Below are 24,699 nucleotides of genomic sequence, written 5' to 3'. Positions count from 1 at the left end.
TTTTACAGACAATGAAGTAGTCTGAAGTGTAGACACTGTTGCAGTAGGAAACCCAGCAACTTATTTGCTCTCAGCAAACTCCCACAACCAACACTGTTATAACGACCATAATCTCTTTTTTCAGTGCTGATTGAAGGGTAAATATTAGTCAGGACACTGGGATAACAACCCTGCTCTTCTTAGAAATAATACCATGAGATCTTTAATATTCACCAGAGCAGGCAGATGGTTTAACATCTCATTCGAAAGACAAGCGTGCACTGGAACGTCAGCCTTAATTTTTGTGCTCCAGCCCTGCAGTGGGGCTTGAACCCAGAACTTGGTTTTTGCCTTTGAATCACAAACATACTGCTCTATGTAATCTACGCACCAAATCTGACAAAAGCAGAATTGGAGGCTAATTTAATTAAATTGATTAGTCATAGATTCACCGTAATATCCATGTTGTAAAGTCCCATTTGATTCCATAGCATTGTTCAAAGTGGAGCACAGGAGTTACCCTGATACCCCAGCCAATATTTATTCTTCAACCAACACTGAAAATAGCTAATCTGGCCATTTATTTTACTGATGTTTGTGGGAGCTTGCTGTGCACAAATTGGATGCCAGATTTCCATTATTATAACAGACACAACACTTCAAAAGTACCTGCATTCATTTCAGAGTGTTTGGGAAGTCCTAAAGTCATGACAGTGCTATATAAATGCAAGTCATTATTTTAGTCTCAGGACGAGGCCAATTAGCTCAGTTGGGTAGCATGTGATTCAGAAGAATGCCAACAGTATGAGTTTAATTCCTATTCCAGCTGACAGACTTGCGACCTGCCTCATGCTTGATGCAGAATGGTGTCTCTCAACCTATATAAATCAATTGTCTCTCTCTAATAGAGACGCTATGGTCCCCAATGGACTATGGCTAATTATCCACCTACCTTTTAGTCTCCAGTAAAGCATATTCTTGAGAAATCACAAACAGCAATGTTTACAAGACAACTCTTTCTGTTAATTGCAGAATACTGAAGCATAACCCCAGTGTCAGGTCTGCACAAGGTGCCAAAATTGGTGCCTCATAGATATCAGAGGTTTATAGGGTCGGAGGGGTTTAGAGATTGAGACCATTGAGGAATTTAAAAATAAGAGGGACAATTTAAAAATCGAAACATTGCTTTACTAGGAGTCAGTGTAGGTCAGTGAGCACAGTGTGGTGGGTGAATAGAGTGAGTTAGGATACAGGAAGCTGAGTTTTGGATGATTTCATGTTTATGAAAAGTGCAAATTGGAAAGTCAGCCATGAGTGCACTGGGATAGTCAAGTCCAGAGGTAACATATGCAGGTATAAGGGTTTCAGCAACAGGGGAGTTGAGGCAGGAGCAGAGGTGGGGCAATGGTACAGAGGTGGAAAGAGCAATCTTACTGATGCTGTGGATATGTGTTCAGAAGCTCATGTCAGGGTCAAGTATGACACCAAGCTTGCCTTGAGTTCAGCCTCAGACAGTTGCCAGGCAGAAGGATAGAGTCAGGGGACGATTCTCTCATACCGCCGCACTAATTTTTTAGCACGGCGGGCCGGGAGAATCGCGTGTCGGCCAATTCACGGGATTTGCGCATGCATTCCCAATGTGCAGGCAACTCCCAGCGCTGGATATCCGACGCCTTCTGAACCACACTAGAAACCAGCGGGAACATCAGGTAAGTCATTTTAATATATTTTACATCTCTTTTTAATGTGATTGGTGGGCCCAGGACTGAATTCTCTGGGCCCGCTAGCATCTCCCACCCCGTCAGGAGTATTTCACTCCAGCGAGGTTCAGACTAGCTCCCCACTTTTGGGGAATTAGCAAGACGACTCCTCTGAAGTGAAAGGGGGGCAAGCAGGGCCCCCCAGGGAGTTGGGCTGTGGGGAGGTGGTGCCCCCTGGGCATGGGCACCGTGGCAGTGCCAGCCTGTGCCCCCAGCACTGCCCAAGGGGCAAAATGCCCACACCGAGGGGCACCTTGGCACTGCCCACTGGGCATCTGGCAGTGCCGTAGGTAGGGCCTGGTGGGGGCGATCAGTGGGGATCCTGCTGCCACTCTGCATGGGTATCGGACAGGGCTGGAGGAAGGCCAGTGATCTGGCGGGCTACGGTGGGGGGCTGTTGGAGATCGAGTGGTCCAGGATGGGACGTGTGTGTGTGTGTAGGGTCGGGACTGGCCTGTGATGAAGCTGGCCAGCAAACTGCAGACTGACAAATAGGAGCAACTGTGTATGTGCAGAGGCCTGGAACTGTCAGACTGCGGTGCGAATAGGTCCCCCCCTCCCTCCCCCCCGAGCTTTTAATTATATTCACAATTGTGACCTCTGCATTGCACAGTGTGGGAGATTCTAGTGTGAACTCCCACTTTAAAAAAAATTGGGATTTACACCAGTTTTCCCGGGAATTACGCACTTAGAACGTTTTTGGGAGAATCGCGGCCTCAATGACTAGGTCACAGAGTTTGACAATGGTTTAGGTCTCTCCATTATTTTTTTGGAAGAGGTTTCTGTTCATACTGGTCAGGTTGTCAAAATAGTCTGATGATGTAGGGACATGGAGCAAGGTTATAGTTGTTGTAGCCCCAATTCCTCAATGCACAGCTCCTAATACAATCTGCAATATCCCAACTACTTTATCCATTTAGGCTTACCTTGTCAAGTGGATGTTTAAGAGAAGCTGCTGCAAGGTCAAGGCACATTACTGCACGGCTGGTTGCTGTCACGTGCGCAGAAAATCCTGTGCATTTCACCTCTGACAGGCGCAAGTATTCTTCTGCTTTCCTGAAACACAAGACAAGGCATCTGAAATATTCCCTTGTGCCAGATGGATAAAAGGGCAACAGAACATTTCATATCAAAGTTTGACACATACTTACTTTTGAAAAGGGAACGTATACATTTTCATTCATTATAAAACAGATAAAGAACTTCAAAGACACTTAAATTTCACTTCACAGTTGTAAAAAACAAAAGCATTTCAGGCTTATAAATGAACTTAAAGCCAATCTTTCAAATTAAAAGCTACAATAGACACATAGCCCAAAACACTTTGTGCTCAACCTCCTGAAAATACAAACACCAAAAGATCCAGCATGTTCAGATTCAGAATGTTACTACACAAGAGGCCATTCAGCCCAGCATGTTTGTGTCTCCTCAATATTCAAATTTCAGACACAATTTGCTTAGTTTTTAAAATTTCATGCAACTCAGACAGAAATGTGAATGCATATTTAAACATCTTGTTTAACAAAATAGATCACAGAAGAATGCGCTTCGCAAGTGTATTTATTTATTTTGGGAAAATTACCTTAAGTGCCCATTAAGTGTTGAGATGACACCTGGCATTGTGTAAAAAGAAAGCCACAGCATTATCACCCATGAATGGAGCACAACTGGAACTCGGTGACAATTAATAGGATATTCATTCAGATTTCCTCTGCTAAAAAAGGCATGTTCATTAAATTCAATCATATGCAGTACTGAACCTGTTAACATCATTGTAGGTCTAAGCTGAGGTTGTCCTTGGTTAGGATTGATAGAGGTTGCTGGAGGTAAGGCTGTTGGTAAACTAACTTTTATTAAACATTCTTCTAACTATGCATAGAATAAGGTTTAGGACGAGGCTTCATTCTTTCTCAGCACACTCTGCTGTCAAACGACCTTACATCACTGATAAACTAACTATTTACATAAGTCACTGCCTCCTTGAAGCACATTATTTACATTATCCTGCATCCCCCTTCAAAGTCTCTGCCTTCATTCTTGGTTCACAAGTTACAATCCCAGTCGATGTTAAATACTGGTCAGACCCGAGTGAAACCTGGCTTGATAGGTAGATCCTAACTTGATTTTCTTTTAGAAATTCATATTCTACACAAGTCCATTCTGATCACAGCATCCCTGTTTCACCATATTTACTCTTGATAAAATATCTGCTATGACATGGTCTCTTGCCACAACATGAATGATTTTCAAATTATGTGGTTATAGCATTAGGCTCCAATGAAATAGTCCCAGATTCTTGGCATGAAACTTTGCTAAAAAGGATGGAAGATTATGGTCCATATAAAGGTTTCCGCATAGTTGTTAAGATATGTAGATTTCCAAAATGTTGTAGAATCTATTTTTCCACAATTGATTATTTCTGCTGGCAAAAATTTAACTTTTGAGAAAAGTAACTGACTGACTGTTCAATCCCCAGTCCATCCTCCAACATCTATGTCACTGGCATCAGCAGCCAGTTTAAATGACTTAGCATGTTGTTAAAACCAATGTGGTAGTCAGTACAGCTTTCGAGCAAGCAAAGGCACTTTGACATTCCTTTATCCATTCAAACGTCTTGCCTTTCTTTAAGAAGCTTGTCAGAGGACAACAGTGCTGAAGTTCAGAATGAGCTTCTGATAGAATCCACCATGCTGATGTACTGCAAAAACTCTTCTTTTGTCTTGGGCACTGGAAAATCCAAGAGAAACTTTATTTTTCCTTCTCCAAGTGCTACTTGGCCTTATCCCACAATGTGATTCAAATTCATTTTTTGTCACGTTTATGATCAATTTGGCTTTGATATGCGATCAAACAATTTGTTCAAGTATTGGAAGTGTTTCTCTCAGGTTTGGCTAAACACAACAAAATCATCAGGGATCAGTGTTGGGACCACAATTGTTTACGATTTACATAGATGATTTGGAGTTGGGGACCAAGTGTAGTGTGTCAAAGTTCGCAGATGACACTAGGATGGGTGGCAGAGCAAGTGTGCAGAGGATGCAAAAAGTCTGCTAAGGGATATAGATAGTCTAAGTGAGTGGGCGAGGGTCTGGCAGATGGAGTACAATGTTGGTAAATGTGAGGTCATCCATTTTGATAGGAATAACAGCAAAATGGACTATTATTTAAATGGTAAAAAATTGCAGCATGTTGCTGTGCAGAGGGTCCTGGGTGTCCTTGCGCAGGAATCTCAAGGAGGTGGTTTGCAGGTGCAGCAGGTAATTGAGAAGGCAAATGGAATTTTGTCCTTCATTGCTAGAGGGATGGAGTTTAAAAACAGCGAGGTTATGTTGCAGCTGTATAAGGTGCTGGTGAGGTCACACCTGGAGTACTGTGTCCAGTTTTGGTCTTCTTACTTGAGAGAGGATATACCGGCACTGGAGAGGGTGCAAAGGAGATTCACTAGGTTGATTCCGGAGTTGAGAGGGTTGGCTTATGAGGAGAAGCTGAGTAGACTGGGGCTATACATTGGAATTCAGAAGAATGAAGGGAGATTTTATAGAAACATATAAGATTATGAAGGGAATAGATAAGATAGAAGCAGGAAGTTGTCTCCACTGGCAGCTGAAACTAGAACTAGGGGGCATAGCCTCAAAATAAGGGGAAGCAGATTTAGGACTGAATTGAGGAGGAACTTCTTCACACAAAGGGTTGTGAACCTGTGGAATTCCCTGCGCAGTGAAGCAGTTGAGGCTACCTCATTGAATGTTTTTAAGGCAAAGATAGATACATTTTTGAACAGTAAAGGAATTAAGGGTTATGGTGAGTGGGTGGATAAGTGGAGCTGAGTCCACAAAAAGATCAGCCGTAATCTTATTGAATGGCGGAGCAGGCTCGAGGGGCCAGATAGCCTACTCCTCCTCAATATATACCATTCAGTTGCATAGTGCTTCAACAACCTTGTTTGTTTGTCTTTGAAACGTTGCTGGTGTATTTATCAATGCCTTTGTGGAATGGAAAAGTCCATCTCGGGACGAAAGCTGATATTTCCTTTGCTGTTTCAGTTGATTAAACTCACCAATAACCCTTCAATAAATCATTTTTAAAAAAATTAACATTACCTGTCCAGTCTTCTAATCGTGGAATTGGATATGAATCTGTCTTTGTTACCACACTAACTTTGTGATAATCTGGAAAGAATTGCTGTGTCCCATTCCAGTTTTAATACCATTACAATAGGCAAACTCAAGTTACTGTGACTTGGTTCAATAATATCATTTTCCATCATGAACGTGACCTCTTCCCTCACTTGGGCTAACTTCTCTGGATTGTGACTGTAAGGATGTTGCTTTTTGGGTAATGCATCCTTTACATTATCATCAGGTATGGCCAAAGATATTTTCCCTAGCCTGGTCACACAAATCAATTCATGAGTATATAATAGGTTTTACAAATCGCCTGGAAAGCTTTCTGCAAGACAACTTAATATTACATCTAAATATTTAAGCACATCCGTCTTACTCAATCTGATTACAGGAGGGTCAACTTTAGAATTTTCGACTTCTGATTCATTCTCAATGTTCTGATATTTTATTTCACTCCCTACATCTTTCACCACTTTGAATCTATTGCTATCCTGACCATCTTCTCTGTTATAACATTGCTTTAACATATCAATGAGACGCACTCGATGACCATTCCTCCTGTCTGCAGCGTACATTATGTTATTAACATCATTGAGTTTATGTTTGATTTGATAAGGTCCACGGACCTAGCTTTTAATGGTTCACCAGAGACATAAAATTAACACGTTGTCTTGAGGGACAAAATTTCAAACTCTAGCTTTTATTGTTTGTTGAATGATTTTCAAATGCTCTTTGGCCAACTCACACACTTTGGTTAATCTTTCCCAGAAATTTGACACACAAGTCAAAATTGTCAGAGCTTTGGTTAATAAATTGTTATTCAATTCATTTAAGAGACCCTCCCGTCTCATGCCCTATATCAGTTCTAAAGGACTGCATTCTGCTGACTCATGGCCTCAATCAGTAAAAATGGAATTTCTTTATCCCAATCATTAGGAATTTCCTGAGGATAGGCTCTAACTACATTCCTTGAAAGTTTGATTAATTATTTTTCATGCTCATTGCGATTGTGGATGATGAGCTTAAGACTTAAATTGTTTTATTTCCAAACTGTTCTTTACTTCTGAATATTTCTACATAAAATTTGTGCCTTGATCGGAATATATTTCCTTAGGTAATCCACACTTTGTAAAAAATTGAACTAACTTTTCCACTATCACGTTTGATGTATTTTTTCTCAAAGGCACTGCTTCAGGAAATCTTGTCAAAACATCCATAATTGTTAAAAGATCCCAATTCCCACTTCTAGTTTTAGGTAAGGTCCTACACAATCTATAAGAAGACTGCTAAATGGTTCTTCAAAAGCTGGTATCGGAATTAAGGGTGCAGGTTTAATAGATGATTGGGGTTTCTGCACTATCTGATATGTATGATATGTCTGGCAGAACTTAATCCCATCTTTATGCAATACTGGCCAATAAAAATCTTCTAATATTTTAGCCTGAGTTTTCCTAATACCCAAGTGAGCTGCCATTGGAACTTTGTGAGCCTTTCATAAAATTTCAGAACTACCACTTGATTTAACAATGGCCCACTCCTCATTTCTGGTATTTGAGATGGCTTCTGTTTTCCCATTAGCACTTTGTCTTTTAAATAATAACACTCATGTATTAGTTCTGATTCAGTCTGGGAGTAGGCTATTTGATACAGCTCTTTCAACTCAGGATCAGTCTCTTGCATTTCTAATAAAGAAGATGGGCTAAACATGTCAGTCTCGTTAACTTTAATTTCCTCAAGTTTTCGAAAATTTTGTCAGATAACTGAATTTCTTGTCATTTTTTTTGGTATAGATTTGTTTCTGGAATAGTATGTGCAGTTTTGGTGTCCTTATCTGAGGAAAGATGTCCTTGCTATAGAGGGAGAATAGCAAAGGTTTACCAGCCTGATTCCTGGGTTAGAGGTATGTCATATGAGGAGAAACTAAGTCGGTTAGGATTATATTCACTGGAGTTTAGAAGAGTGTGGGGATCTCATAGAAACTTATAGAATTCTGATAGGGTTAGACAGGGTAGATTCAGAAAGGATGCTTCCAATGGTGGAGGATTCCAGAACTAGGATCGTAGTTTGAGAATAAGGGGTAAACCTTTTAGAACTGAGGCGAGGAGAAATTGCTTCATCCAGTGGGTGGTGAACGTGTGGAATTCATTACCACGGAAGGTAGTTGAGGCCAAAACGTTGTCTGATTTCAAGAAGAAATTAGATATAGCTAAAGGAATCAAAGGATTGAGGGGGGGGGGCATCAGGATATTGAATTCGATGATCAAAATGAATGGTGGAGCAGACTCAAAGGGCCGAATAGCTTACTCCAGCTTCTAGTTTCTATGTTTCCCTTTCAGTATGTTTTTTGGGCCAGAGATCAAGTCACAACAGTCAGGAAACAATCCAGGATGTTCCTCCTGTCGTGTCTCAGATTCTTTCACTGGTTGTTCGAACACACTGTGAAACTAGCATTTCTGAGCTTGCCTTATTATTCCCCAAGATAAAATCAAATCCTGCTATGGAAATTTGATGCACTATTCCAACTGCAACCTCTCTAGTTAGGGAGGTTGAGGGAGTGCTGCTCGGGCTGCAGTAGAGTGTGACAGTTGGTGTCTCAGTGAGGGAGTGCTGCTCGGGCTGCAGTGGAGAGTGACAGTTGGTGTCTCAGTGAGGGAGTGCTGCTCGGGCTGCAGTGGAGAGTGACAGTTGGTGTCTCAGTGAGGGAGTGCTGCTCGGGCTGCAGTGGAGAGTGACAGTTGGTGTCTCAGTGAGGGAGTGCTGCTCGGGCTGCAGTGGAGAGTGACAGTTGGTGTCTCAGTGAGGGAGTGCTGCTCGGGCTGCAGTGGAGAGTGACAGTTGGTGTCTCAGTGAGGGAGTGCTGCTCGGGCTGCAGTGGAGAGTGACAGTTGGTGTCTCAGTGAGGGAGTGCTGCTCGGGCTGCAGTGGAGAGTGACAGTTGGTGTCTCAGTGAGGGAGTGCTGCTCGGGCTGCAGTGGAGAGTGACAGTTGGGGAAGTGTGGGGAAGTTTTTTTTTTTTTTTTTTCTTGCTGGTAATGGCTTCAGGGATGGCAGTTCAGGCAGTATGCTGCATCTCCTGTGGGATGTATGTGGTGAGGAAATCCAGTAGTGTTTCAGGAGATTTTAGTTGTAAGAAGTGCATTAGATTGCAGCTTCTGGAGGAGCGTGTAAAGGAGCTGGAGGGGGAGGTAGAGGAACTCCGCATAATTCGGGAGGCGGAGGTGGAAGTTGATAGGAGTTATAGAGAAATAGTAACTCCTAGAAATGAGGCTTGGGTCAATGCCAGGAGGAGGGGTAAGAAGCAATCGGGAAGACAATCCCCTGGGGCGGTTCCCCTCCATAATAGGTTTTCGGTGCTGGAGGCTACAGTTGAGGAGGAATCAACTGAGCATAGAGAGCAGATCTCTGGGGGTGAGCCGAGTGAGAAAGCTCAGGTGGTTAGGGGCTGTAAAAGACTGGGCCTTGTGATTGGGGACTCCACAATTAAGGGGACAGATAGGAGGGTCGGAACTAAAGGTAGGGACTCAGGGTTGGTGTGTTGCCTACCAGGGGCTGGGGTCCGGGATGTGTCTGACAGGGTATTCAGGATTCTTAGGGGGGAGGGAGATAAACCACAAGTTATTGTACATGTGGGGACACACGACATAGGGAGGATAGGGGAAGGGGATATTAGGCAGGGATTTATGGAGTTGGGGTGGAAACTAAAGGCCAAGACTGACAGAGTGGTTATCTCTGGACTCTTGCCTGTACCACGGGATAGTTTAGAGAGGAATAGGGAGAGGGAAGGTTTGAATTCATGGCTGAGGGGATGGTGCAGGAGGGAGGGGTTCAGGTACTTAAGCAATTGGGGCTCGTACTGGGGAAGGTGTGACCTCTATGAGAAGGATGGTCTACACCTTAATCAGAAGGGGACCAATATCCTGGGGGGTAAATTTGCTAAGGCCATGCAAGGAGGTTTAAACTGATTCGGGGGGGGGGGAGAGATCCTGAGTAGTGGGGCTGAAAGTGAGGGATGCATGGATGGGGACTGCAATGCACGGCATTGCAGAGGTGGGGTGGAGCAGGGTTTGAAATGTGTATACTTCAATGCCAGGAGTATTCGCAATAAAGTGGGTGAACTTGCAGCGTGGATCAGTACCTGGGACTTCGATGTTGTGGCTATTTCAGAGACATGGATAGAGCAGGGGCAGGAATGGATGCTGCAGGTCCCGGGGTTCAAATGTTTTAGTCGAAGTAGGGAAGGAGGTAGAAGAGGAGGAGGGGTAGCATTATTGGTCAGAGATTGTATCACAGTGTCAGAGAGGAGGTTTGATGAGGACTTATCTGTTGAGGTAGTATGGGCGGAGATTAGAAATAGGAGAGGAGAGGTCACCCTGTTGGGAGTCTTTTATAGACCTCCTAAAAGTTCTAGAGAGGTTGAGGAAAGGATTGCGGAGTCAATCCTGCTTAGGAGTGAAAGTAATAGGGCAATTGTTATGGGGGATTTTAACTTGACTAATATTGACTGGAATTGTTATAGCTCTAGCTCGTTAGAGGGGTCAGTTTTTGTTCAAAGCGTGCAGGAAGGTTTTTTGACTCAGTATGTAGACAGGCCAACTAGAGGTGAGGCTATATTGGATCTGGTGCTGGGAAATGAGCCAGACCAGGTGCTAGACTTGGAAGTTGGTGTGCATTTTGGTGATAGTGACCACAATTCGGTTACGTTCACCTTAGTGATGGAAAGGGATAGGCATGAACCTCGGGCCAGTGGTTTTAGCTGGGGGAAGGGTAATTATGAGGCTATTAGGAGAGAATTAGGAAACATAGGTTGGACTAGGAGATTACAGGGACTGGGAACGTCCGACATGTGGAGTTTTTTTCAAGGAGCAGCTACTGCGAGTCTGTGATAGGTATGTCCCTGTCAGGCAAGGAGGAATTGGTAGGGCTAGGGAACCGTGGTGCACCAAAAAAGTTTCTTTGTTGGTTAAAAAGAAAAAGGAGGCTTATGTTCGGATGAGACGTGAGCACTCGGGTAGTGCACTAGAAAGCTTTAGATTGGCTAAGAGGGAGTTGAAGAGCGAGCTTAGAAGGGCTAAAAGGGGACATGAGAAGACTTTGGCGGATAGGGTTAAAGAGAATCCTAAGGCGTTCTATAGGTATGTCAAGAACAGAAGGTTGGTTAGGGCAAGTTTAGGGCCAGTTATAGATGGCAGAGGGAAGTTATGTGTGGAACCGGAGGAGATTGGTGAAGCATTGAACCAATATTTCTCTTCGGTGTTCACGCAAGGGGACATGAATATAGCTGAGGAGGACACTGGGTTGCAAGGGAGTAGAATAGACAGTATTACAGTTGATAAGGAGGATGTGCAGGATATTCTGGAGGGTCTGAAAATAGATAAATCCCCTGGTCCGGATGGGATTTATCCAAGGATTCTCTGGGAGGCAAGAGAAGTGATTGCAGAGCCTCTGGCTCTGATCTTCAGGTCGTCGTTGGCCTCTGGTATAGTACCAGAAGATTGGAGGTTAGCGAATGTTGTCCCATTGTTTAAGAAGGGGAACAGAGACTTCCCCGGGAATTATAGACCGGTGAGTCTCACTTCTGTTGTCGGCAAGATGTTGGAAAAAATTATAAGGGATAGGATTTATAGTTATTTGGAGAGTAATGAATTGATAGGTGATAGTCAGCATGGTTTTGTGGCAGGTAGGTCGTGCCTTACTAACCTTATTGAGTTTTTTGAGAAAGTGACCAAGGAGGTGGATGGGGGCAAGGCAGTGGACGTGGTATATATGGATTTTAGTAAGGCGTTTGATAAGGTTCACCATGGTAGGCTTCTGCAGAAAATGCAGATGTATGGGATTGGGGGTGATCTAGGAAATTGGATCAGGAATTGGCTAGCGGATAGGAAACAGAGGGTGGTGGTTGATAGTAAATATTCATCATGGAGTGCGGTTACAAGTGGTGTACCTCAGGGATCTGTTTTGGGGCCACTGCTGTTTGTAATATTTATTAATGATCTGGATGAGGGTATAGTTGGGTGGATTAGCAAATTTGCTGATGACACCAAAGTCGGTGGTGTGGTAGACAGTGAGGAAGGGTGTCGTAGTTTGCAGGAAGACTTAGACAGGTTGCAAAGTTGGGCCGAGAGGTGGCGGATGGAGTTTAATGCGGAGAAGTGTGAGGTAATTCACTTTGGTAGGAATAACAGATGTGTTGAGTATAGGGCTAACGGGAGGACTTTGAATAGTGTGGAGGAGCAGAGGGATCTAGGTGTATGTGTGCATAGATCCCTGAAAGTTGGGAATCAAGTAGATAAGGTTGTTAAGAAGGCATATGGTGTCTTGGCGTTTATTGGTAGGGGGATTGAATTTAGGAGTCGTAGCGTTATGTTGCAACTGTACACAACTCTGGTGCGGCCGCACTTGGAGTACTGTGTGCAGTTCTGGTCCCCACATTACAGGAAGGATGTGGAGGCTTTGGAGAGGGTGCAGAGGAGGTTTACCAGGATGTTGCCTGGTATGGAGGGGAGATCCTATGAGGAGAGGCTGAGGGATTTGGGATTGTTTTCGCTGGAAAGGCGGCGGCTAAGAGGGGATCTTATTGAAACATATAAGATGATTAGAGGTTTAGATAGGGTGGATAGTGATAGCCTTTTTCCTCTGATGGAGAAATCCAGCACGAGGAGGCATGGCTTTAAATTGAGGGGGGGTAGTTATAGAACCGATGTCAGGGGTAGGTTCTTTACCCAGAGGGTGGTGAGGGATTGGAATGCCCTGCCAGCATCAGTAGTAAATGCGCCTAGTTTGGGGGCGTTTAAGAGATCCGTAGATAGGTTCATGGACGAAAAGAAATTGGTTTAGGTTGGAGGGTCACAGTTTTTTTTTTTTTTAACTGGTCGGTGCAACATCGTGGGCCGAAGGGCCTGTTCTGCGCTGTAATGTTCTATGTTCTATGTTCTATGTTACTAAATCGCTTTTTAATCCAACTCGATATAGTGGAACTGGTTTATAACCCCTGTGCCTACCTCCAATTAATATTTTTTCCCCTTCATTAGCCCACCTAGAAGACAAATTGTCTCATTAACCACCAATGACTGACTTGTTCAAGCATCTCTCAATATTATCTTTTTTCATTTGTGCCCTCTTTTTATGTCAAACCAAATAAACAAACTCAGATTAAGTCAGGACAAAGTAAAAGGGGCAGCTCCCCAAAAGGAGGGGGAACAGCCCGAACAGAAATCAAAGTACAAAGGAAACTTAAAAACATCAAATTAAAATGTGATTGTCAGCTTTCTGACCATTACGTTGTCTGTGTCACTGCCTATGGCTTCGACAGGGATACGGACCAGTTCATGTTAGGCTTCTCTACTAGTCCCAAAGCCTGTTCAACTTATGACACCAGTTCTGCCACTTCTCAGCTTGATCCCGTCCACCTGTTTAAAACACTCTGGTAAGGGTAAGATTTTCTACATGACATTGGACTAACTCTCGGCATATTTTGTGATCTTGTATCACTGATGATATGGAGTACCTACTTGCTCTTCAAAGAGTCATACAGACTTCAAGTGTTAACTCCATTTCCCTCTCCACAGATGCCGCCAGATCTGCTGAGTTTTCCCAACATTTTCTGTTTTTATTTAAATTATTCATCAATTCAAGTACACCCACTGAGGGCCTTGCTAATTTTGATTTGGCACAACCTTTTGCAAACCATTGAGTAATCATGGGAAGACAAGATAGAAATCATAGAAATCATAGAAACCCTACAGTGCAGAAGGAGGCCATTCGGCCCATCAAGTCTGCACCGACCACAATCCCACCCAGGCCCTACCCCTACAATTTGTCCATGCTGCCCTTTTTTTTAAAAAACCCCGAAGCTAATCCCAATTGCCTGCATTTGGCCCATATCCCTCTATACCCATCGTACCTATGTAACTGTCTAAATGCTTTTTAAAAGATAAACACAATCTCAACAAGGTGCAATCCATGAACCACCACGTACGTGTGCACACACTGTCAGTTAAAGAAACTGACTGAGTTGTGTCAACAAGGACACCAATCACAGAATCCCTACAGTGCAGAACGAGGCCACTCAGCCCAAAGCTACAATGACTCTCCAAAAGAGCATCCTACCTAGGTCCTCCCCTCTACCCCGCACATCTACCATGGCTAATTCACCTGGCCTGCACACTTTTGGGACACTAAGGGACAATTTAGCAAGGCCAGTCCACCTAACCTGCACATCTTTGGACTGTGGAGGAAACCGGAACACCCAAAAGAACCCCACAGAAACACAGGGAAAACATGCAAACTCTATACAGTCACCCAAGGTTAGAATGAACCTGGGTTCCTGGCGCTGTGAGGTAGCAGTGCTCACCACTGTCACCATGCCACCCCAATAACAAACCAGCTCTGGCAAGGGTCACCCTGACCCAAAACATTGGCTCTGTTCTCTCTCCACAGATGCTGTCAGACCTGCTGAGAATTTCCAGCATTTTCAGTTTTTAGTTCAGATGCCAGCATCGACTGTATTTCGCCTTTACCAATAATAAACCAAATTGACTCTTCTTGTACTCTGCAGTCATGCTGAGCCCGAAACAGATGCTGCCATTTTATTTTTATTTCAGATTTCCAGCATCCGCGGTCTTTTGATTTTGACGGGGAGCAGGAGGCCGGGTTTAGTGCTCACATCCCGGGGCAGAGGGAAAGAGCACGACAGCGAGGCTCCAAAGCAGCGGCTGACAGGAGTTATCGGGCCAGCTTCCCTCACACTCACCGGATAACTTTCCTCGATTCGATCCTGAGTTTAACAGACAGTCTCGCGACCACCTCGCGATCCATTTTCAAATCACAGCGCGCGCTAACGGCCGCTTAACGCTCCAAACGCCGCCCGCCGGCTAGGACGCATGCGCCTGATCCCCGCACACACTCAGCAGCTATCATTGGCGAGACGACCGAAGCCACCCCGGCCGACGATTGGACAGTTTACATGCCAATCATTCAGCCAGCTGTCTTCATTGGTCCAAAGCCGCTGCCTCCAGAACGGCTTGCTCAGGTCATCCAATCAGAGCCGCGTTAGTTGTCCCGCCTCCAGTTCCGCTGACGCAAGGACAGTGACCCTCCTGTGTTTGGTCCGTCCGGCCTTCAATCAGGCGAGGCGGCGGAGCCTGTGGCGAGGGCGGTCGGTTAATTATTCCGGTTGTTCCAGGAGAGGGTTGAGTGAGCGTCAGGTGACCTCAGGGCCGTGATCGCTTGGATTGAGCCACGATAATCATGGTGAGTGTTGGACGCATCTCGGGATTTTTGCAACCGCGTTTTACTCGGCCTTTCACCAACACAGTACCCATCTCCCGGGCCCCGCTGCTGGGAACGGCGGCGGTCAGATTTCGGCCTTGCACACAGACACACATACAGAGAGAGCGAGTGTTGTGAATGGGCGTTGTTAGGCTTGGCTTTGGCCTGCTTGCAGGGACAGCCTGATTCCCCCCTGACAGAAGCTGGTGATGGGTGGCAAGGGGAAACTGGCCATCGTTGTATCGAAGGGTTATAGGTGAGGAAGGGGAGATTTGAGTGCCGATGGACAGTTTTCAGAGGCCTCAACGGCGGAGATATTGGAGGCCTCGAGGTTGTGACCGTCTTATTTCTTGTTTTAATGTCGAATCCCTAAAGAGGAATTTTGCTTTTAGTTTAATTTTACCGGATGCCACTTATGCAGCTTTGGTTGCTCCTCCCTTCAGATCCAATAAATTCGTCAACAAATTATAACGAGTTTTGTTGAGAGAGTGACCTGCAAATCGTCTTCACTCATCAAAAATGTCTCCTTCCCCGCCCCAATTCACAACAACATGTAATTCGGCACAGTCTTGTGCCAGAATGCAATGGTTCCGAAATGATCAATTATTTTACTTTAACTTGTACCATTCGGTCTGTCCATTGACGTGAGTCATTGGCACAACTGCGTAAAGCTGTCTTGATTGCTGATATGAGTCTTATCGCATAAGTATTGTGCCACTTCTAGCAAGTGATCAAAGCCAACTACAAACTAATAGTACACATCGAGTCCATCACATTGGGATGATTTTGTAATGAGGTGGTTAACATCTCCCATTTTCCCATTGTTTTTATATGTGTATTTAGAATGTAAGTGTACACCAGAATGCCTGTTTAGACTTGAGTATAATCTAACAAATAGATGCAGGAGTAGACTGTGCAGCTCTTTGAGCCTGTTCTGTCACTCATTATGATCATGGCTGGTCTTCTGCCTCAAATCCACTTTATTGCCCTCTCCCCATAACCATATAATAGTCATGGACGATAGTGTATTTCTGAGTCAATCTCATGCAATTCAACAGAGCATTCAACAATGGATGTAATCAGTAGAAAATTACACTAGATCTAACCTACATTGAAAGCTGAATATTCAGTTTGTCTTGCAAATCACAGAATTGTTACGGCACAGAAGGCGACCAGTTGACCTATCATGTCTGCACCGACTCAAAGTTTATTTATTAATGTCACAAGTAGGCTAACACTGCAATGAAGTTACTGTGAAAATCCAAGCAAGCATCAAGACTTCGTGCCTTTCCCCTGTCCCCTGCACTTTGTCTCTATTCAAGTAATCACCTAATGCCCCCTTGAATGCCTCAATTGAACCAGTCTCCACCACACTTGCAGACAGTGCATTCCAGACCCAAACAACTCATTGTGTGAAAGTTTTTTTTCTTGTCACATTTGCTTCTTTTGCAAATCACTTTAAACCTGTGACGTGTTCTTAATCCATTTATAAGCAGGAATAGTTTCTCACTATCTCTTGTGTCCAGCCTCCTCGTGACTTTGAACATCTCTATCAAATCTCTCTTTAGCTGCCACCTTCTCTTCATGGAGAACCCCTCCAATCTATCCTCATAACTGAGGTTTCTCATCCCTGGAACTATTCTTGTAAGCCTCTGTGTTCTCATTCTTTCTGTAGTGTGACGCCCAGGATTATACAAAATATTCCAGCTGAGGTCTAACTACTGTCTTGTATAAGTTCAGCATAACCTCCTTGCTCTTGTACTGTGTGCCCATATTAATAAAGACCAGATACCACATGCTTTATTCACTGCTGTCTCCAATTGTACTGCCACCATAATTGACCTATGCACATAGACACCCAGGTCCCACTGCACCCCTTTAAGAATTTTATCCCTTATTTTCTTTTGTTTCCATGTTGTTCTTATCAAAATGCAACACCTTACTCTTCTCTGCAATTAACTTCATCTGACATCTATCTACCTACTGCTCCAACTTATCTATGTCCTTTTGAAGATCTACACTGTCCTTTTTACAGTTCACAGGATTTCCAAATTTTGTCATCCACAAACATTGAAATTATCCCTTGCACGCCAAGATTTAGGTCATTAATAGATATCAGGAAAGCAAAGATCCCAATACCGATTCCTGGGGAACACCATTACAAACCTTCCTCCAGCCTGAAAATCCTATTCAGCCAATTTTATATCCACGTGACTACTGTCCATTTTATTCCTTGAGCGTTATAATTTATTCTCATGCATTTCATTTCTACCAATTATAACAAGCATTTTATCTGTCACATTTCAGATATTGTCATTGGTGCGTGTTGGTACTACAAACTTGAAAGCAAGCATTACTTCCTTAAAAAATTGAGTGCATGTGTTCTGAGGTTATAATGCTGATTTGGAAAGTTTTTGATATGATTTAGAGAAAAACTGTCAATTGTTTGCAAGGTCTTGGACTGTGAGATTGACTGCAACCAGAACACCTGCGCTTTATCTTTGTTAATTCTCATTTTTTCATAAAGGTTTTCTTAAATATACAGTAGTGACAGAAGCAGTAATTTTAGAACTGGCCGGAGCACACTTTTTCTGTCTCTAGACAAAATCTAAGTTACTTTCTTTCTAAATTGTTTAGCCTCTTTCTTGCATTCCTGCAGCAGTGTCATCACTGTAAACAATCTGCATAGCATCTCATTACAGATCTGAAGTTTTGTTTAAGCAATGTTGAACCTGAATGCTGGATGCTTTGGCCTAATGAAGGAAATCAAAAAGTATTTTTTGATCCACCCAATTCCCCCAACAACGAATCTTTCTTTAAAATTTGTGGTTTTATTCTGCTTTAAACAGAAGCTGCTGTAACATATTCTCCATTGCACTTCATACAATTCCTGTAAATGATCCTACTTGCATCAATCAGTGTCCACACTTGAATTTACTGTCCATACTTGAATTTCTGTTACATTTCAAAGTATTAAGAAGGAGCAGTGCACTTGGAGCCAGAATTTCTGCAGCCTCTTTGACCTGGGTGAATTCAATATTAGACATTTTAGCTTCCAAGAGATATTCAATTAGACCAAACCAAATAATATGTTGTGTTTTGTGTTGCTTGTTCCTGTCTTTAGGAAATAAGTAAGAAGTCTCACAACACCAGGTTAAAGTCCAACAGGTTTATTTGGTAGCAAATACCATAAGCTTTCGGAGCGCTGCTCCTTCGTCAGATGGAGTGGAAATGTGCTCTCAAACAGTGCACAGAATCACAGAAATCAAGTTACAGAATACTAATTAGAATGCGAATCCCTACAACCAGCCAGGTCTTAAATGTACAGACAATGTGGTGGAGGGAGCATTAAACACAGGTTAAAGAGATGTGTATTGTCTCCAGACAGAGCAGCTAGTGAGATTCTGCTAGTCCAGGGGGCAAGCTGTGGGGGTTACTGATAATGTGACATAAATCCAACATCCCGGTTTAGGCCGTCCTCATGTGTGCGGAATAATGCATCATCAGACATATCAGCAATGCCATAAATCAACGGCCCTCTTTTTTAATCCCCCCCCCCCCACTCAAAATTTAAACATCTAATGTAGGAGTCTGTATTTGTAACTCCGTTGAGCTAAATGTTGGATGAAATCTGCTCAAACTGAAGACTTATTAGACTCATTCTTGTTTTGTTCTAATATTCCTTCAGTCAAAAACCCTGAACTCTTAGGTTAACCTATGTTGCAGACAGTGAGAATAAATGGGCCTTTTTCCAAGTGGCAGGCAGTGACTAGTGGGATACTGCAAGGATCAGCGCTTGGGCCTTATATAAATGACCTGGATGAGGGAACCAAATGTAACATTAGCAAGTTTGCTGATGACACAACTGGGTGGAATAGTGAGTTGTGAGGAGGACGCAAGAAGACTTCAAGATGATTTAGACAAGCGAGTGGGCAAACACATGGCAGATGCAGCACGCTGCAGTACAATGTTGCAAATTGTGAAGTTATACATTTCAATGTAGAAAAACAGAAAGGAAAAGTGTTATTTAAATGATATATTGGGAAGTGTGGATGTACGAAGGGATCTGGGTGTCCTTGTGCACCAGTCAATGAAAATGGAGTGGCAGGTGCAGCAAGCAGTTAGGAAGGCAAATGGTATGTTGGCTTTCATTACAAGAGGATTTGAGTTCAGAAGTAAGGATGTCTTACTGACGTTATACAGGGCCATGGTGAGACCACACCTGGAGTATTGTGTGCAGTTTTGGTCTCCCCACCTCAGAAATGATATACTTGCCATAGAGAAAGTGCAGCATGTATTCGGGTTAGGGGGACTGTCCTATGAGGTGGATATTTGTTCTTCTGGGCCTGTATTATTTGGAGGATGAGAGGACATCTAATTGAAATGTATAAAAATCTAATAGGGCTAAACAGACTAGATGCAGGGAGGATGTTTTCGCTTGTTGGGGAATCTAGAACCAGGGACACAGTCCTAAGTGGGCTACCCTGTATCCTGAGACTGAGATAAGGAAACATTTCTTCACTCGAAGGGTGGTAAACCTGACGAATTCTCTACCACAGAAGGCTGTGGAGACCAAGTCACTGAATGCATTCAAGAAAGTGGTAGTTTTTTTTTAGATTTGAATGGCATTGTGCGGCATGGGGAGAAAGCAGGAATATGCATTGAGTTGGAGGATCAGCCATGATGTGGAATGTGGAGGAGGGCCGAATGGCCTATTCCTGCATCTTGTTATTATGTTTCTATGCAAGTGTAGATAGGTTGAGGTTAAAGTTGCAATAGTTTTCACAATATGCCACATATCTAGATAAACTGCCATACTTTTATATTGCTTTGCAGTAGTTTTGTTGGAAAGTTATGGATTATTGAAATGTTAAAAATGTATTTTTAAACCTCCAATGCTTTTGACACTGGCAGACAAAGATAAGATACCAAGCTGGTCATACTGCCATAGTAACTGAGCTGTTGACAAATGTATTCATATGTCTGGTGAGCACTGCTTTATGCGGCACTTTCAGAGTGAATTCAGCTGTATGTGTCAGGACTTAGTACATATAGAACCATAGAAAATTACAGCTCAGAAACAGGCCTTTTGGCCCTTCTTGTCTGTGCCGAACCATTTTTTGCTTAGTCCCAGTGACCTGCACTTGGACCATAACCCTCCACACCCCTCATCCATGAACCCGTCCAAGTTTTTCTTAAATGTTAAAAGCATTTACCACTTTATCCGGCAGCTCATTCCACACTCCCACCACTCTCTGCGTGAAGAAGCCCCCCCCCCCTAATATTCCCTTTAAACTTTTCTCCTTTCACCTTTAACCCATGCCCTCTGGTTTTTTTCTCCCCTAGCCTCAGTGGAAAAAGCCTGCTTGCATTCACTCTATCTATACCCATCAAAATCTTATACACCTCTATCAAATCTCCCCTCATTCTTCTACGCTCCAGGGAATAAAGTCCCAACCTATTCAATCTCTCTCTGTAACTCAGCTTCTCAAGTCCCGGCAACATCCTTGTGAACCTTCTCTGCATTCTTTCAACCTTATTTACATCCTCCCTATAACTAGGTGACCAAAACTGTACACAATACTTTAAATTCGGCCTCACCAATGCCTTATATAACCTTACCATAACACTCCAACCTTTATACCCGATACTCCGATTTATAAAGGCCAATGTACCAAAGGCACTCTTTACGACCCTATCCACCTGTGACATCACTTTTAGGGAATTCTGCACCTGTATTCCCAGATCCCTCTGTTCAACTGCACTCTTCAGACTCCTACCATTTACCCTGTACGTTCTACTTTTGTTTGTCCTTCCAAAGTGCAATATCTCGTACCTGTCTGCATTAAATTCCATTTGCCATTTTTCAGCCCATTTTTCTAGTTGGTCCAAATCCCTCTGCAAGCTTTGAAAACCTTCCTCACTGTCCACTACACCTCCAATCTTTGTATCATCAGCAAATCCGCTGATCCAATTTACCACATTATCATCCAGATCATTGATATAGATGACAAACAACAATGGACCCAACACCGATCCCTGCGGCACACCACTAGTCACAGGCCTCCACTCAGAGAAACAATCCTCCACAACCACTCCATTGAGCCAGTGTCTAATCCAATTTACTACCTCCCCATGTATACCTAGCGACTGAACCTTCCTAACTAACCTCCCATGAGGGACCTTGTCAAAGGCCTTGCTGAAATCCAGGGTAGACAACATCCTCCGCCTTCCCTTCATCCACTTTCCTGGTAACCGCCTCGAAAAACTCTAATAGATTGGTCAAACATGACCTACCACGCACAAAGCCATGTTGACTCTCCCTAATAAGTCCCTGTCTATCCAAATATTTGTAGATCCTATCCCTTATCACTCCTTCCAATAACTTGCCCACCACCGACGTCAAACTTACTGGCCTATAATTTCCTGGATTTCTTTTGGAACCTTTTTTATACAACGGAGCAACACGAGCCACCCTCCAATCATCCGGCACCTCCCCCGTGAATACTGACATTTAAAATATGTCTGCCAGGGCCCCTGCAAGTTCAACATATGTGGCTGACCAGTGGTTTAAATATTGTTTCCTTTGCAAATGTATGTACAGCATTTGCAATGAATTGCAGAAACTACCTAAATATGGCCCTGCTTCAAAGAGCTTCCAATATTTTAAAAGCTTTATTTTGTATAGAGAATCTGCTCAAAGAGAAATTAAATTATTTGTGCAGAACTAATTTCTCATGATTAGAATTTATTTTGATAGGATATGGATGGTATCAGCTGTGCTATATAAGTTCATATGCATGTAAATCTTTGATTAACTGATTAAATTACTCAACCAGCTGCAGGCAAGGAACTAGCTTTTATTGTCATGTAGGACAAAGAGGATACATTTGAGTGATATTTAATGCATTCGTTTTACTTGCCCCTCAGCCTGTTAAATTTTAAGTGCTCGCAGTTGGCATATTACAAATGTTGTTGGTTTGAAGCTTGCATTTTCAAGAAAATCAACCTACATTTCACACACAGCTCTCAACATAGAAAATCACAGAAATCGGCAAAAATAATCACTGGGCCAAAGTGGCTGGTAATAGGAGAAGTGAAAAAAACTTGGTCGAGGTGGATTTTAAGGAGAGCCCTAATGGAGGGAGGTGGAGATGTTTCCGGTGAGATAGACCTAGGTGGCTGAAGGCACAGCCATTGAAGGAATAGGATTGCACAAGAAATTTGAATCAAAGCACAGAGTTTTGGGTGGGGTTGTAGGTTAGAAGTAGGGATGGACAAAGCCATGAAGGGATTTAAACTCGGGCATGAGTATTTTAAATTGTGCCACCTATCACCATTATAGGTGAGCGATGTTGGATTTGAAAGTTTATAACAAGGATTTGATGGGTGGCTGGCCGGGGAAGTATTGAAATCATAGTCTTGAATTGATAAATACATAGATGACAACTTCATTAATAGGCCATCTGAGGTAAAGGTGGATACAGACATAGAAGTAGGTCTTTGTGATGGGGAGAATATGGAGGTTCAAGTTGGATAGGACACCAGTGTTGCAAATTGCCTCATTTCAGGCTCTGAATAGTAAGGGAGTGTTGGCATGGGTGACGGAGGGCCTTAAATAATGATTTAAGTCTTTCCGATGTTCAGCTCAAGGAAATTAAAACTGAAAAGTAACATGACAGCATAGATAATACAGTGGAGGGGTCCAGAGCAGTGGTGGTTAGGTCATCAGCATACATCTGGAAGTTGATCCCATTTCTGCAGAAGGTTTTGCAGAGAGGTCGAGATGGGTGGAGAAAGTTTTTTGGAGGGGTGCTCTGTTGTTGATGACATTAAGACAGGCAAAGAAGCCTTTCCTACAAATGGTCTGGCTATTGATTTGGTAGGTAAGAAAGAGTGAGGGCAATCCAACAGACATTGGAGGAATCTGGTATGACTGACCATGTCAAATGATGCAGAGAGGACATGGAGAAACAATATAATCATGGCTACTGTCAGTGTCATTTGTGACTTTGGTTAGGACCATTTCAGTGCTGCAGCAGGGGTGCAATCCTTTTTTATTCACCTGTGGGACATGGGTGTCACTGGCTGGCCAGCATTTATTGCCCATCCCTAGTTGCCCTTGAGAAAGTGGTGGTGAGGTGTGTTCCTGAAATGCTGCAGTCCTGAGAGATTTACAGCAAAGAAAACTCAAATTTTGGAGGTGAGAGCACATTCAAGGATGTTGGAGAGGGAAGGGAGTTTGGGGATGGAGTGGTATTTTAGAAGATCGAAGGGTGGATTTTTGTGAGGTGGTCATGGTGGTAGTTTGGAAAGGGAAGGGGATATTGCCCACATAAAGGGAAACATTCGCAGCATTACCTAGCAGGAAGACCAAGAAGGCAGGTTGGATGATCAGTTTAGTGGGAAAAGGAGGTTAATGGAGTAGAAATTAAATAGATTAGATGAGCTTAAAGGGCATGAGGGAAATTTGGAGGGAAACTAGAGTTGCAGGTTTAGGATTGGGCAAATGTGGTTGGCTTTGACAAATGAAAGGGAAAAGAAATAGAGACATCTGAACGGATGGCTTCAAACCTGCTGAGGAGATCCTTGTGCCTGGTTGGAGAACAAGAGTTTAAGGAGATGGTTGGTAGTGGGTAAAAGAAGCCATGGAGTTGCTCCACAGTATGATAGATAGCAGGGTTTAATTTTTTGCAGAGGAGAGTGAAACCCTAACTCCCGACTCCCCAAAGCCTGTCCACCATCCACAGGGCACAATCCAGGAGTGTGATGGAATATTTTCCACTTGCCTGGATCAATGCAGCTCCAATAACACTTGAAGTTGATATCATCCAGGACAAAGCAGCTCACTTGATTGATACCATTCACAAGCATTCATTCCCTCCACCATTGAGGCACAGTGACAGCAGTGTACTATCTGTAAGATGCACTGCAAGAACTTACCAAGCCTACTCAGACTGCACCTTTGAAGCCCTCAACATATAGAATGACAAGGGCAGCAGGCACATGTGAACAAACCACCTGGATGTTCCCCTCCAATCCACCCACCCCACCCTGGTTTGGAAATATATTACCAGTTCTTCACTGTTGGGTCGAAATCTTGTAACTCCCCCTCTAACAACTGTGGGTAGGTATATCTACACCACATGGACGGCATTGGTTCAAGAAGGCAGCTCACCGCCATCTTCTCTAGGGCGTTAAGGAATGAGCAATAAATGCCGGCCTAGTCAGCGACACCCATACCCCAAGAATGATTTTAAAGAAACGTATCAAAAAAGGCTTTTATTTCTTCTTCTGATTGCCTTTTCTAAATATGACCTTGTGAATATGCCATGTTATTCACAATTCATTGTTCTTGGTTCTAATGTGCCACAGTAGAAATATCGAAATTTGCAGCACAGTGAATGTCCATTTGGACAGTTTGCCTGGGCTGGCTCTTTGAAAATGAAGTTGTGCTTCTTCTCACAACTGTCTTTTGACTGCAATCCTGTAAGTTCCTCCCTCATCTTTGATTACTTGTCCAATTCCTTTTTAAAATGTATAGAATTTGATTCTATTACCTTTTTTCT

At 43.3% G+C, this 24,699-nt stretch overlaps 2 protein-coding genes across 5 annotated transcripts in view; one reads left to right on the top strand and one right to left on the bottom strand.

Annotated features, from left to right (window-relative positions):
* The window catches only part of orc6 (origin recognition complex, subunit 6), a 40,730-nt gene extending 25,709 nt beyond the window's left edge, over window positions 1–15,021 (bottom strand). For 2 of the 4 annotated variants that reach the window (XM_078210819.1, XM_078210821.1), the window contains exons 1-2: window positions 14,613–15,021; window positions 2,666–2,795 (exon numbers count right to left, since the gene is read on the bottom strand). In XM_078210819.1, the coding sequence (XP_078066945.1) occupies window positions 2,666–2,795; window positions 14,613–14,677 (195 nt within the window). In that variant the 5' untranslated portion in view covers window positions 14,678–15,021. Of the gene's footprint in view, window positions 1–2,665; window positions 2,796–3,321; window positions 3,449–14,612 lie in introns of those variants that run through there. The other 2 variants (XM_078210822.1, XM_078210823.1) reach the window with 2 other exon arrangements.
* The window catches only part of vps35 (VPS35 retromer complex component), a 57,762-nt gene continuing 48,026 nt past the window's right edge, over window positions 14,964–24,699 (top strand). Inside the window, exon 1 of the mRNA XM_078210818.1 lies at window positions 14,964–15,112. Coding sequence (XP_078066944.1) covers window positions 15,110–15,112 — 3 coding nt within the window. The 5' untranslated portion in view covers window positions 14,964–15,109. The remainder of the gene's footprint in view (window positions 15,113–24,699) is intronic.

The sequence above is a fragment of the Mustelus asterias genome, chromosome 4, assembly GCF_964213995.1.
Source record: "Mustelus asterias chromosome 4, sMusAst1.hap1.1, whole genome shotgun sequence".
NCBI classification, from domain to species: domain Eukaryota; kingdom Metazoa; phylum Chordata; class Chondrichthyes; order Carcharhiniformes; family Triakidae; genus Mustelus; species Mustelus asterias.
This window is presented reverse-complemented; position numbering and strand designations above follow the sequence as displayed.